Source organism: Henckelia pumila, chromosome 3 (genome assembly GCF_033568475.1).
Source record: "Henckelia pumila isolate YLH828 chromosome 3, ASM3356847v2, whole genome shotgun sequence".
NCBI lineage: Eukaryota > Viridiplantae > Streptophyta > Magnoliopsida > Lamiales > Gesneriaceae > Henckelia > Henckelia pumila.
In genome coordinates, this window is record NC_133122.1 from 203952566 (window position 1) to 203966975 (window position 14410).

General features: G+C 32.9%; 1 protein-coding gene and 1 non-coding gene across 3 annotated transcripts; both read left to right on the top strand.

The window, feature by feature from the left end:
* The first annotated feature begins 2527 nt into the window (after positions 1 to 2527).
* LOC140887975 (B3 domain-containing protein Os01g0234100-like) lies at positions 2528 to 6425 on the top strand. 2 transcript variants are annotated; one of them, XM_073295625.1, is made up of 7 exons: positions 2528 to 2942; positions 3018 to 3119; positions 4186 to 4217; positions 4305 to 4461; positions 4563 to 4829; positions 5325 to 5415; positions 5530 to 6425. In XM_073295625.1, the coding sequence occupies exons 1-7, from the start codon at positions 2748 to 2750 to the stop codon at positions 6267 to 6269; spliced, it is 1584 nt and encodes a 527-aa protein (XP_073151726.1). In that variant the 5' UTR covers positions 2528 to 2747; the 3' UTR covers positions 6270 to 6425. The 2 variants fall into 2 exon arrangements, with proteins under 2 accessions (XP_073151726.1, XP_073151727.1); XM_073295626.1 differs by having other exon boundaries at positions 4563 to 4769.
* A 7406-nt stretch (positions 6426 to 13831) lies between these two features.
* LOC140894083 (small nucleolar RNA R71) lies at positions 13832 to 13942 on the top strand. The gene has a single exon (XR_012153636.1). It is a non-coding gene; the product is annotated as a small nucleolar RNA R71 (small nucleolar RNA).
* Positions 13943 to 14410: the final 468 nt, after the last annotated feature.

The following is a 14410-nucleotide window of genomic DNA, read 5'->3' on the forward strand; positions in this document are numbered from 1 at the left end:
ATCCTTATTATCGGACGGCTCAATCGACTAGGAACAGTTTAGAATATACAGTGACTATAAGATGTGTTTCATGATAGACATCTCCATGTTCTACCACATCTTACATACACTAGTATATTCAAGGTCTTTATCAAAACAACAATAGTATATCACAATATAACAATATGAAGAAAGATAAAGTCATTGCCATTAATAAAAGTGTAAATTATATTAAACAAAAGATTGTTTATACAAAGAGTCATCAAAGCCCTTAGCCACAAGTTGGCTCACCGGGCACCCACTCTTTCAGAGTGTAGAGTTGTGATGTTTAGAACTCTTTTGTAATAGATCGAAACTTGTACTATAGCATGTTTCTGCTTTTGTTTGTATCTCGGATCCCGTATAATCTTTGAACTTGATATATATCTGTTTTGGGATGTTTTGAAGCATGTACAGTACAGAATTGAGCGTTTCGAGCAGAGTTCCTCTTGCTCGAGCGCCTAAACACGCGCTCGAGCGAACCTGGTCATGTTTTGGACCGAAGGGGCACTCGCTCGAGCGCACGATCATGCGCTCGAGTAGGGACCCTCGGCTTTAAAAAAAACATAATTTCCTGGCTTGATTAGCCTTGATGATTGATTATTTATTGATTGTGTTTTGAGATTAGATTAGCACTCGAGGTCCTCACACCCCAGTTCAGTTATGACCTATACAATGCCTCGATTGAAATGAAAGTTAGCCTGAATGAAACTAACAAAGATTTACACTTGAAAAACTTAGCATAAATTGATCTTCACTTGATCACATATAATACTTGAGAGTGCTACTTTGACTATATCAGTTGTTGTATGAAGAACTCGTAAACTAGAAAGTGCATTTGAATGCTCGTGTTCAAAGATTGCAAGAGTTTAAAGAGATTTCTTCTACTAGTCTTCAAGCCTATTTATAGGCATTGGTTGCAACGGTCATAAATGAGTTCAAAAGTATCGTTTCTCACGAAAATATTTGTTGTCTTGTTTGTTAGTCCATGTAGACGATTTCTGACAAATATTACAACTTTGTCTATTGATACTATTGCGGCGTCTATAATGTATGGAGGATTTTATCCAAAAATGGCTAACTGTCAACCCTAAAGTGATTTGAATATGTTGGGAATGTTTATGGACACAACTGACAGTATTTTAATATCCTTGGAAATGTATCGGTCTCTTTTAATCCAGTTGTAGTCTGTTCAATTGCGCATCTTTGACTAGTCGAGAATAGCTTCTAGTTATGGTTCAGTCAAGTTGCTGATTTCAGTCGTAGATTCCAGTCATCAAATACTCAAATATATCCAGTCTTCGTCTCTTGAGTATTTCAGTCGTCTAGTCCAGTCGTGTATATGTAGTTAAGCTTTTGGACTTTTGGCTTCACATATATTTTCTAGTTTTACCTTAACTTATGTTTTGTTGTAGATTTACTTAACACCAAAACTTAGATGTTCCAACATTTACAAGCTTGCATACTCAGATACTTTGAGCACACAAGAAAGCAATATCATTATCTGCTCAAACCAACTCTCGCTTATCAAAAATATATCAGATCAAGGATCAACCAAAGGTTTACTTAAGCCACTCGACCGCTCAATTCAGAAGGCTTTTGTGGAAGAAGTTTGATAGTTTCGATAGGGATGGCAATTTTTCCCGTGGGGAAAACCCGAAACGGGGGCGGGTTCGGGGATTTTTTTAAAATCCCCGCAAGGGAGTGGGGAGGGGATGGGGATGCCATCCCCATCCTTGAACCCGCCCCAATAGTTCCGAAAATATATTAAATAAATAAATAATAATAATAAGCTGAGATTATAATGTTATATGTATGTCACTGGATTTATATAAAGAAAATGAGTTGGAAAAACGAAAATTTCAAGTCGGAATCTACAATAGGGGACGGGGACGGGGATGGGGATGAGGATTTGATCTCCGTGGGTTCGGGGACGGGGATTCCCCAGTTAAGCAGGACCGGGGATGGGGACGGGGGTATAATTCGGGGGCGGGGATGGGGACGGCAAACCCATCCCCGCCCCGCCCCATTGTCATCCCTAAGTTTCGATCTAAGGATTCATACGTTTGTTATTGTATTTGTTGTGTATTAGGATTTTCGATTTAGGCATTGTAAAAGAATTAAGATTGGAGTGGGTTGTTTCAAAGGAGTTGTAAAACAAAAGTCTTGTAGCGAATTATTTCCTAAGAGAAAAAAAGAAAAAACGAAGAAGAATTCAGCCTTCGAACTTTCATATATTTTGTGTTCTATGCTTTCATATCTTATTTTATCTTATTGATATATTTTAACAGTTAAATTGACAAAAAAATCAACTCGATCAAAATTTGTAGATGCTTAGGACTAAATCAACAATGCCATGCCGAAACATTTGTCATCAAACTGGAGAAGGAGCCAAAGATCTGATACTAACAAGATTTTTTTCGATCACTATATCCTTAGGTTTAACTGTTTATTTAATGGAAAGACCAATTCCATCAAATTATATAAACTTTCGCGACTAATCCAGGAACTTAAAAATCTGAGACCGAACCATTGTTTTCCCGTCAATAGACCTGCTCTTATTGAGCAATTAGTAAAAAAAACTGATAATTTGCCATAAATTAATAACCACTGAATCTGATTTCTGAAAACTTCTTGTGTGAGAAGAGAATTCTTGTTACTGTAGAAACAGAGAATAATCGGAATCTGTCTTTTCATATAATATACACCCTGGCTAAACTCTTGACGAAATGAAACTGAAAATAGTTCACCAAAACCAAGAAAGTCGAGGCGTTGAAGAGCAAGAGACGAAGAAGGAATCGCCGGATATGGATCAGATGGAGGAAACCCTGACGCGTCCTTCACCTGAGGAAGAGTCGACGAAGCCGAATTCGCGGAGTCGGGAGGTTTCTCCTATTGCTGATGTCCACCCATCGCCGCTTTTAGTGGGTTCATTTGGGCTTGACTTTGTGAATTTGATGGTCTTGTGGATGGATTTAGTGAATTGATGTCGTTTTTAGGGTAAGAGGAAGAGAAAGCGTAAGGAGATGATGGGCGAAGCTTGGCCCATTATTTCGAGGAGCATGAGGAAGAAGACGACCTCCGTTCCCAAATCCGAAGATGTGAGATTGCTTTTCTGTCTCATTGTATTTTAATTGAGAAAAGAGTTTCATGGTCGAATGGGCACTGAATTTTTGGAACTTAAAAGAGTATGTACTTCTGGTGAGATTGATTTCATGAGACGAATGGCATTTTTTGTGGTCCGGATGAATATTTCCTGATTGAGATATTTTTGTCAAAGTTGCTTATTTTTGGTTAATTTTCGGTTCTGCTTTTTCTTTTTTTCTTTTTTTTTTAAGTAACTGATTTTGGGTTGTCCCCTCATTGAGGTCCTATTCGTGCAAAAATAGAACTTGCTCTTCGCCTTAGTTGAATCTGCAAATCATGACCTTGTTTGCCAAGAAATTTAAGGAACTGGAAACAGCTTCAGTAGAAAGTAGCTTCCTGCTACTTTATGGCATTGTTGAAATTCTAATTCTCGTGTCATTAAGGTATACATTGTAGTTCCGACAAGTTTTTTCTTAGTACACCACAAGATGCCTCCTGATATTTCGCCTTGAATAAGAACACTATTTTCTCCACTCAAAATGGCTACCAGAAATGAGAATCAGTGGACTCGGTGGAAATTGATCAATCAATCTGCCAATGTATCTTCAAGTTTTTAGTTTGTTTTTGAAGTTATGTTCAATTGTATTGGCACTGTTACTCAAAGGCTTATTGGTGTTAGAATTGCGATGGATGACCAACAAGCACTGAGTATGCTTCTGCATGAGAAATTCCCACTGCCATTAGACACTGGGGGAACAAGTATTTTTAAACTGACCTGTTCCCTGTAACTCTTATAATAAAACTCAGCTGCTGGTGTTATGTTGGATTGTTTGACTACGTTAATTGAAGTATTCTATGTTTCAATGTTTCCTATTTTATGAAATTGCTCTAAGAGGCTGGCCTTATATCTTTTTTCTTTGTGTAAGACCCCTTAGTTTTAGTCAGTCAGCGTACTGTGTGTAATACATTAATGGAAGTGATGTCTTTTGTTACATGTATTGATGAAAACAATATTAATTTGCTTAAAAATGACACACTCTGATTACTCTAGCTAATTAATGGATGTTTTTTTTTTGGCAGGGAACACCTGACTGTGAAGGAATGTTGCTGAGGTCAGTTCAGCTTCAGCAACTTGGCACACACAGGTGCTCACACATCCCTATATAGTCTCATTAGCACAATTTTTTCTTTCATTACAGCGAAGGAGATGCCTCCGTTGGTGGTTCAAGTAGTCGTGCCCAATTCAAGTCACCCACCATGGTTCGAGCCGAGGAGGTTCAGTCAAGTTTGGGCAATCAGCAGCCTAGTTTTTTGAAAGTCTTAGTTAGATCTCATGTAGCCAGTTGTTTTTGGATGGTATCGATCTTCTGGAATTGATTTTTCTTGTCTTGCAAAATATCTTAACCTGAGTGAGTAGTTACATTTTAATCTATGGCATGATTCCCACTTTTCTGTAGGGGCTTCCAATTCCGTTCTGCAAGCTACATTTACCAAGCAAAGGCACCACAGCTGTTCTCGAAAATGAGACTGGTGAGGAATTTGAAATAAAATATATTGCACCTAAGACAGGACTTAGTGCAGGATGGAGGAAATTTGTTACTGGAAACAAATTAGTTGAAGGAGATGTTTTAATATTCCAACTGATTGGACCATGCCGATTTAAGGTGATGCTATGCAACTTGTTCCTTTGGCTGTTCCTTAGAGATATCTTCACGCTCCATTTGGTCGGTTCAGTTTTTTAAATTGCTTCACTTTATCATGGCTATACATGTGTTTTGAGTATAGAAGCACTTCATTGATTGTGAACATTCAAAAACATGTAGGTTAGAAAACGATTATCATGAACAGATGCCGTGGTTTCTGTAATTGTTAAATATGACCCTCCGCTTGAACTCACTTGAAGCATACCGAAGATTATATTTGAATGTGCATGTTTTCTTTAATAGTGTGGTATTGTTCAAGTTTTTTATTTTGTAAATAGAGTATTAGCAAAAAACTGTGACAGTTGACATCTCTTAACCTGATATGGAAATTTTTATGCCTAAAACGACTAGACAATTTCTTTCTTTCATGGAAAGGCAATCAGGCTGTTTTAGATCATTAGTTGTCAAATATTATCACTATGGCCTGTATTTTTTTTGGGGGTTTATTTAAATAAGGTTTTTATATATACCATATAGCTCTGTAGATTCATCTAAATTCAAGTCCTCAATCTGTAGGTGTACATAATAAGGGCAAATGATTTGAATGAAGTAGATGGTGCGCTTAGTCTACTAATTCTGGATTCTCAAACAAAGCAAAGTGATGCGGGTCAGTTTCGGAATCAACAATCCGTGTCTTTTGAATTGAGATTTGGTAGTGGATTATATTCACTTGCTGTTTTTGCTTTGTTGAAAACCGGTGTGACATGAAACTACCGAACAGAGGGAACTATTGATGCCCAAAGCAAGAAAAAACGACGCTCGAAATCTCTTCCCTTAACAATTGTGCAGAAGAAGAAACAAAAGGAAAGTCCAGTGCCTCGAATTGGACAACTGGAGGAGCATTCTGCAAATGACAGTGAAGAGGTTGCATCCGAGGTTTTAGAATGTTCCAAGTTCTCTGGATCCGCTTACCATTTTAAAGATGTTAAAAGCTTCGAGGAATTTCACATTGTGGTCCATGGAGTATGCGTCGACCTTGAGCTCCCCAAACACATTCGTCGAAAATACTACGACCTATGCTGCAGCAAGAACACTTTCCTTCATGATCAACTCCTCCCAGGGCTTTCCTGTAAGTTAGCTTCTGGCATGATTTTTGAGGCAGTCAATACGGCTGATGCTATAAGAGGGTGTAATCTCACAACCCCGAGAAATGAATTCGACGTCTGGGAAAAATCTTTGAGATCTTTCGAACTTCTTGGCTTAAAGGTTGGATTTTTACGATCTCGATTGCGTCGGCTCGTGAGTATGTCTTTTGACTCGGAAGATGCGGTGGATACGAGAAGGTATTTGGATGCCAAGATCAAGCGTGGTCATACTGAAGAAGAGATTCGAAATCTACAAGCGAAGCTCATGGAGATGAAAGAATTATCCACAAAATATGATCATGAAATCAAGAATTCGAAGATGAAAGCGGAGAAGTATGAGCTGAAGTTTCAAGAAGAATCTAATTCCCCCTGGTAGTATTATCCTCTTAGGTGTGTATAATCAATCATATAGCTTCCAATGCTTCCATACATTATACATAGGTAATATACAGCTATATAGTTATTTCTGTTTGTTTTAATTCCGAAGAGCTTGGAAAATTGGGAAATTTGAAAAATCGAATTGGTCAACCATTTTTTTTAAAAGGTGCCCTCTCTCTCTCTCTTTGGAGGTATTTTTTTAAAAAAAAATGGTTGACCAAGTTTAAAGTATTTCATATATAGCTGTTTTTTACTCATGAAGTTGGAAGAAAATTATACACTTATTGAAAATGGTTAATATGTAAAGCAGACAATCAAATAACCTAATATTGAAAATAAGATAGGATAATTTACAAAGAATAAACCCATTTTATTTTTGTTTTTCTCTCTTTTTTTTATTTTTTTTTATGCACTTGGCTGCGAAGTTGTTTTTACATGACCAAATACCTCCAATAAACTATAAATATGTAACACTTTTTTTTTCTTTTTTCTTTTTTTTTCTTTTTTTTTTCAAAGTTTATTTATTTATTTATGAGGTAAATCTATTAAGAATTTACCATGAGAATTATAGTAGAGATATTAATACTCTACGTCTTTACAATCAAACTTCAAACAACTTTGCAGCCAATTTTGTATGCACATTTTTTTATATAATTTTTTTTTCAAAATGGGTTTAATCTAGCAATCAACCATTTCTTAATAATCAATAAAAGCTTATAAGTTATTTTCTCAATTCTCACCTCTCACTCACAAAATTTATGTGAGTATATATTGCACTTTTACAAATTAATTCCTTCAATTATACATGTTATTATTCATTCAATCAATATCACTTTAACTATATAATCATAAAAGTTTTAGAAAATATGTTATTTGAAAACACACAATTATATATTATTTATAACTTATATCCCATCAATTATATATTTTCTATTAAATTGATAAAAAGAAGTGTAAACAAACATATATACAAAAGACTTCATTTTCTTAGTAGTTTGCAATTTAAATATATACGGAATATTAAAATCTAATCTATTGTGATAATATGATAAATAAAAACTAATGTGTGTCAGGAGTTTTTGATTCTTTACTCTGTCATTGAAAAAGAAAAATAAATATTATTATAGCAATACTTTTTTTTTAAAAAAAAAAATTTAATAAATTTTTTTTTTTTAGAGATAAACCCTCCCCCAAACCTGAATATGACATTGTTTTTAATTTTTTTTTTAAAGAAAAATAAAGAGTACATGATGAAAGAGATATCACCTGGAATTATTGAAGATGAGGAACAAACACAAACCATTTCATGACATATTGAATCAATGATCCAGTTTTCTTTTTTTACTGGTTGGTTGAGACCAATTGATCTTTGTTATAGCTGAATCAGGTTGATGAACAAAAGCTTGGAGATCATCAATTAATTGGTCTTCATTCGAAGTAGAGATGAGCATCCTTCGTGAATTTTCTGAAATAAAATTTTGTTCCACGGCTACATCAAGAAAATTCAACAAACCATCATAATAGTTATTGATATTCAACAAGCCAACAGGTTTATTATGGATATTAAGTTGTGCCCAAAAAACAACATGAAAATTTTTTTCTAAAGTACCAAAACCACCAGGTAAGGCAATAAAAGCATCAAAATTTTCTATCATTTTAGTTATTCTCTCGTACATTGATGAAAATTTCAACTCTTCCCCAACCGTAACACCTGTAATATTTCCTTCAGCTAAAGCTGTAGGAATAATACCCAAAACCTGACTACCTCCAAGATGAGCTGTTGTTGAAATAGATCTCATTAACCCAATATTGCCTCCTCCGTAAACCAAGTGAATTTTTCTCTCTGCTAACTTTTTTCCAAGATTAATTTCTGCATCAACAAATATTTCATTCTTTCCAGTATTAGAACCACAAAAGACACAAATATTTTTCAATTTTTGTGAAGAAGATCCTGTCATGTTTTTTTTTTCTCAAAAATATAGAGAGAGTTGAGTGATTTTATAATGAAAACAAGGAATAAGACAGAAATAGGAATACAGATGTGAACAAAATGATGAAAATAGTAAAAAAAAATAATATATAATAATAACATGCATGCGTATAAACAGTGATGTGATTGTGGCTCACAGTGTTCCTTCAATATTTATGAGTCGAGGGTTGGCTTACCATCCAATTTTCTTATAAATTGGCAAATAGGGTCTTTTTTAGTCAGATTCCCAAGACCATTACCATGACGCTGCGCTTGGAATAGTTTCCATAAATGGAGAAGTTGACCTTGAACATCTCCACTAGAATGCGTCTCAAGAGTCAATGAGATATCATCTAATGACTCTTTACTCAGCTCATTCTTAATGAAATCAATTTTATCTTCTCTATTTGTGGAAACATATCCCAAAGATCTGCATTGTCTATTATAAGTCCATCTGGCACAATTATGACAAACATCTAACCTTTTAGCCCTTCTTTTCTTCGCATAGGTACTTTTTCCTAGTCCAGACGTATTTCGAACAAGTAAGAATTTTGGAACTTCACCACCTAACCGAACCTTGGCTTCAATTATAAGACGAATATCCTCCGGGATTCCTTTTTGCATAAGCATTCTCAATCTTTCACATCTGCCTTCATAAATCATTCTCAGAACTTTTTTAGAAACAGATGGAAAATATTTACCAAGTTTTTTGATAGCTTCATCCATAATATATATTTATATATATATATATATTCAATTATTTTGGGAAAGTAAAATAAAACCGACTGAAAGTAGTCACGGAGTACCGTTATCCGCCACTTAACCGGGAAGTGAACTCAATTATGCAAAAATAAAATAAAAACCACCATGAGGATAGACAAATTTAACAATATAAAGGCATAAACTCTTCATTAAGAACTTCATTTTCTATAAACGGTTTAAGTCTTTGCCCATTAACTTTAAATAATTATTATTTTTAGGATTTTCAACATCAACAGCACCATGAGGATAGACAAATTTAATAATAAATGGTCCAGAACATCGCGATCTAAGTTTTCCTGGAAACAAATGCAAGCGAGAATTATAAAGTAAAACTTTTTGTCCGATTTCAAAAGATTTTCTCATAATATTTTTATCATGAAATGCTTTTGTTTTATCTTTATAAATCTTTGCATTTTCATATGCATCATTTCTTAATTCTTCTAGTTCATTTAATTGCAATTTTCTTAATTTAGATGCATCATCTAAATTAGTATTAAACACTTTAATTGCCCAATAAGCTTTATGTTCAATTACAACAGGTAGATGACAATGCTTTCCAAAAACTAATCTATATGGTGACATCCCCAATGATGTTTTAAATGCAGTTCTATATGCCCATAATGCATCACTTAATCTTAAAGACCAATCTTTTCGATTTGGATTGACTGTTTTTTCCAAAATTTGTTTTATTTCTTTATTTGCAAGTTCAACCTGACCATTCGTTTGAGGGTGATATGGAGTAGAAACTTTATGTGTAATACCATATTTTCTTAACAATGAAGAAAATGATTTATTTATAAAATGACTTCCCCCATCACTGATTATAGCTCTAGGTATTCCAAATCGACTAAAAATATTTTCTTTCAAAAATTTTATCACAACTTTATGATCATTAGTTCTACATGCAATTGCTTCAATCCATTTTGAAACATAATCGACAGCCACTAAAATATAAGTGAATCCAAAAGATAATGGAAATGGACCCATAAAATCTATTCCCCAACTGTCAAATATTTCAATAATCATGATTGGATTTAAAGGCATCATGTTTCGTTTTGAAATTGAACCCATTTTCTGACAATTTTCACAAGATTTGCAAAATGAATGTGTATCTTTGAATAAAGAAGGCCAATAAAATCCACATTGAAAGATTTTTGCAGCTGTTTTCTTTGACGAAAAATGACCTCCACATGCCTCAGAATGACAAAATTTAATGACGCTACTTACCTCATTGTCGGGTATGCATCGTCAAAAAATTTGATCAGGAAAATACTTAAACAAATAAGGATCATCCCAATAAAATTTTTTGACCTCTTTCAAGAATTTATTTTTATCTTGTAAACTCTAATGAGAAGGCATTTTATTTGTCACAAGAAAATTTACAATATTAGCAAACCAAGGCATAGTAGTAGAATAAAATAGTTGATCATCCGGAAAATTTTCATTTATTGGTATTTCATTTTGAGATGATTCAGAAATTATTCTTGATAAATGATCGGCTACTACATTTTCTTTTCCTTTTTTATCTTTTATTACAAGATCAAATTCTTGTAACAATAAAATCCATCTTATTAATCTCGGCTTAGAATCTTGTTTATTTGATAAATATTTTATGGCAGAATGATCAGTATAAACAATAGTAGTAGAACCAATTAAATAGGATCGAAATTTATCTAATGCAAACACTACTGAAAGTAATTCTTTTTCAGTTGTTGAATAATTGATTTGAGCACTATTTAAGGTTCTACTTGCATAATAGATCACATAAGGTTTACCTTCTTTTCTTTGTCCTAACACGGCTCCTACAGCATAATCACTTGCATCACACATTAATTCAAATGGTAAAGACCAATCAGGAGGTTGTAAAATAGGTGATGTAGTTAAAAGATTAATTATCTTTTTAAAAGCAGTTTCACATTCTTGAGTCCATTCAAATTGTGAATCTTTTGTTAAAAGATTTGAAATTGGTTTCGATATTATGCTAATTTTTTTTATAAATCTTCTATAAAATCCCGCATGACCCAAAAATGATCGAATTTCTTTGATCGTGTTTGGTGATGGTAAATTAGAAATAACATCAACCTTAGCTTTATCAACTTCAATTCCTTTTTCAGATATGACATGCCCTAATACAATTCCGGATTTAACCATGTAGTGATATTTTTCCCAATTTAAAACAAGATTTTTTTCTTCACATCTTTTTAAAACTTCTTTCAAATTTGTAAGACAGTTTTCAAATGAGTTTTCAAAAACAGTTATATCATCCATAAAAACTTCCACAAATTCTTCAATCATGTCACTAAAAATACTTAGCATGCATCTTTGAAAAGTAGCCGGGGCATTACATAAACCAAATGGCATTCTTTTAAAAGCAAAAGTTCCGAACGGACAAGTGAAAGTAGTTTTTTCTTGATCTTCTAATGATAGTGGTATTTGATAATACCCCGAATACCCATCAAGAAAACAATAATAAGGATTACCTGCCACTTTCTCTAAAATTTGATCTAAAAATGGTAACGGAAAGTGATCTTTTCTAGTTGCATTATTTAATTTTCTATAATCAATGCACATACGCCAACTAGATGGAATCCTAGCTTGTAATAATTCTCCCTTTTCATTTTTTATAACAGTGATGCCTGATTTTTTTGGTATTACTTGTGTTGGACTTACCCATTTACTATCCGAGATTGGGTAAATAATTCCGGCATCTAATAGTTTTAAAACTTCATTTTTAACAACTTCTTTCATGTGTGGATTTAATCTTCTTTGTGGTTGTTGATATGTTTTAGCATTTTCTTCCAAGTGAATTCTATGTGTGCAGATTAAAGGATTTATACCTTTTATATCTTGCAAAGTCCATCCAATTGCATTTTTGTGTTTTTTAAGTAGTGTTATTAAATCTTCTTCTTGTTTTGGTAAGAGGGTAGAAGATATTACAATAGGATATGTTTGATTTTCACCAAGAAAAACATATTTTAGTTCTATTGGCAAGGGTTTTAATTCAAGTTTTGGATGATCATTTTCTTTTACTTCTTCAAGTTCATTAATTTCTTCAAATAACTTTGATTTAAAAACATTTTTTGAATCAAAACTTTCCACTAAACAAACTTCAGATTGTTGATTTAAGTTTTCTTGGTGTATATTTTCTTCCACAATTGTTTCTATTGCATTATCATCTTCATCTTCATTAATACTTGGTTGTTTACATAAATTGAACACATTAAGTTCTAAAGTCATATTTCCAAAAGACAATTTCATTATTCCATTTCGACAATTAATTAAAGCATTTGAAGTTGCTAGAAATGAACGTCCCAATATTACTGGAATTTCGTTATGTACTTCTATTGGTTGTGTATCCAAGACAATAAAATCCACGGGATATATGAATTTATCAACTTGAACTAATACATCTTCTACAATACCTCTAGGTATTTTGATTGACCTATCGGCTAGTAAAAGAGTAACAGATGTAGGTTTTAAATCTCCCAACTTAAGCTTTTCATAAACTGAATAAGGAATTAAATTTACACTTGCTCCCAAATCTAACAAAGCTTTTTTAATTTTATTTTTTCCAATAATACATGAAATTGTTGGACAACCGGGATCTTTATATTTCAAGGTAGAATTATTTTGAATAATAGAGCTTACTTGCTCCGTTAAGAATGCTTTCTTCTTTACATGCAATTGTCTTTTCACAGTACATAAATCTTTTAAAAACTTTGCATAAGAAGGCACTTGTTTAATAGCATCTAATAATGGAATATTTATTTTTACTTGTTTAAAAACTTCATAAATATCAGAATCATTTTTTTGTTTTTTTTTATTATTAACTAATGCATGAGGGAAAGGAACATGTTTATTTGACTCACATATTATTTCAGATAATTTATCATCAACTTTCTTAATCTTAGGACTCAAAGTATCATCTTTCTCGAAAGTATCAAGATTTTCATCCTTACTCTTTGAGTTTGACTGATCTTTGTTTTCATCACTATATGGATCATTAACTATTTTACCACTTCTAAGAGTAATAACAGATTTTACTTGATCAAATTTTTCTTGATTTTGATTTTTAGGATTAGGTTGTGGTTGAGATGGAAATTTTCCTTTTTCATGAATATTAAGTACAGATGCAAATTTTGCAAGAGTTTCTTTCAAATCATTCATAGATTGAATGTTTTGAATATTGATAGACTCTTGCTTTTGAATGTATGCATTTCATCTTCAAAATATTTTTTTGGAGGTGGGATATAAGGAGCATAACCTTGATGACTTTGGTTATTGTGAAAAGGTTGTTGTGAAGGTTGTGCATTATTATCGTTCCTCCAACTAAAATTAGGATGATTTCTCCAACCAGGATTATATGTTTGTGAAAAAGGATCTAATGTTGGTTTTTTAAAATTGTTAACATAATTGGCTTGTTCATGGAGACATTCTTTAAATAAAGGCAAAGTAGGACAATTTTTTGTAAGATGATCATATGTGTCACATATATGACAAACAATTTCTTGAACACTTTTTAATTGATCACTCTTTTTCATTTCTAATGACTCGATTTTTCTTGCTAAAGATGCAAGTTTAACTTGAACATCTACATCATCTTTAAGATGATAAATACCACCCCCATTTGTTGAATTATTGTTTTACTTGGTGGTTCAATTGAGCCTATATTATCCCAATTTTGAGCATTTTCTGCTAATGACTCCAAATATTCTATAGCTTCATTTGGGTTTTTATCTTCAAAAGTTCCATTACACATGAATTCTATCATTTGCCTATCTTTAGGTATTAAACCTTCATAAAAGTGAGAAACTACCCTCCATATTTCAAAACCATGATGTGGGCATGTATTAAGTAACTCTTTATATCTATCCCAACATTGATAAAATGTTTCCCCTTGTTTTTGAGAAAAAGTTGTAATTTGTCTTTTAAAAGAGTTTGTTCTATGGGAAGGAAAAAACTTTTTTAGAAATTGTTGTTGCATTTCTTCCCATGATCTTATTGAACTTGATCTCAAATTTTGCAACCATGTTTTAGCTTTATCTTTTAAGGAAAAAGGGAAAAGCTTTAATCGAACAGTATCCATGCTACAATTTTGATCATTATAAGTGTTGCAAACCTCCTCAAATTCTCTTAAATGAAAATATGGATTTTCAGAATCTAAGCCATGAAAATTTGGTAAAAGTTGAATGACTTGTGGCTTAAAATTGAAATTAGATGCATCAGGAGAAAAAACTAAACAAGATGGTGTACTAGTTCTTATTAGATTCATATGGTGCCTAAGTGTTCTTGGTTGTTCATGTTCTTGATGATGATGATGATGATTATTATTATTATTATCATCTTGATTATTAGAATTATCGTCCATGTTTAAAATATTTTCAGTTACTCGAACAAGTCTACCACTT

What these genes read in the sequence shown, in the direction of transcription:
- LOC140887975 (XM_073295625.1), top strand. Translation starts at nt 2,748, where the DNA reads ATGAAACTGAAAATAGTTCACCAAAACCAAGAAAGTCGAGGCGTTGAA. An exon ending in TGTGAAGGAATGTTGCTGAG is followed by an intron (nt 4,218 to 4,304) that starts GTCAGTTCAGCT and finishes CTTTCATTACAG; the next exon opens with CGAAGGAGATGCCTCCGTTG. An exon ending in ATATCTTCACGCTCCATTTG is followed by an intron (nt 4,830 to 5,324) that starts GTCGGTTCAGTT and finishes CTCAATCTGTAG; the next exon opens with GTGTACATAATAAGGGCAAA.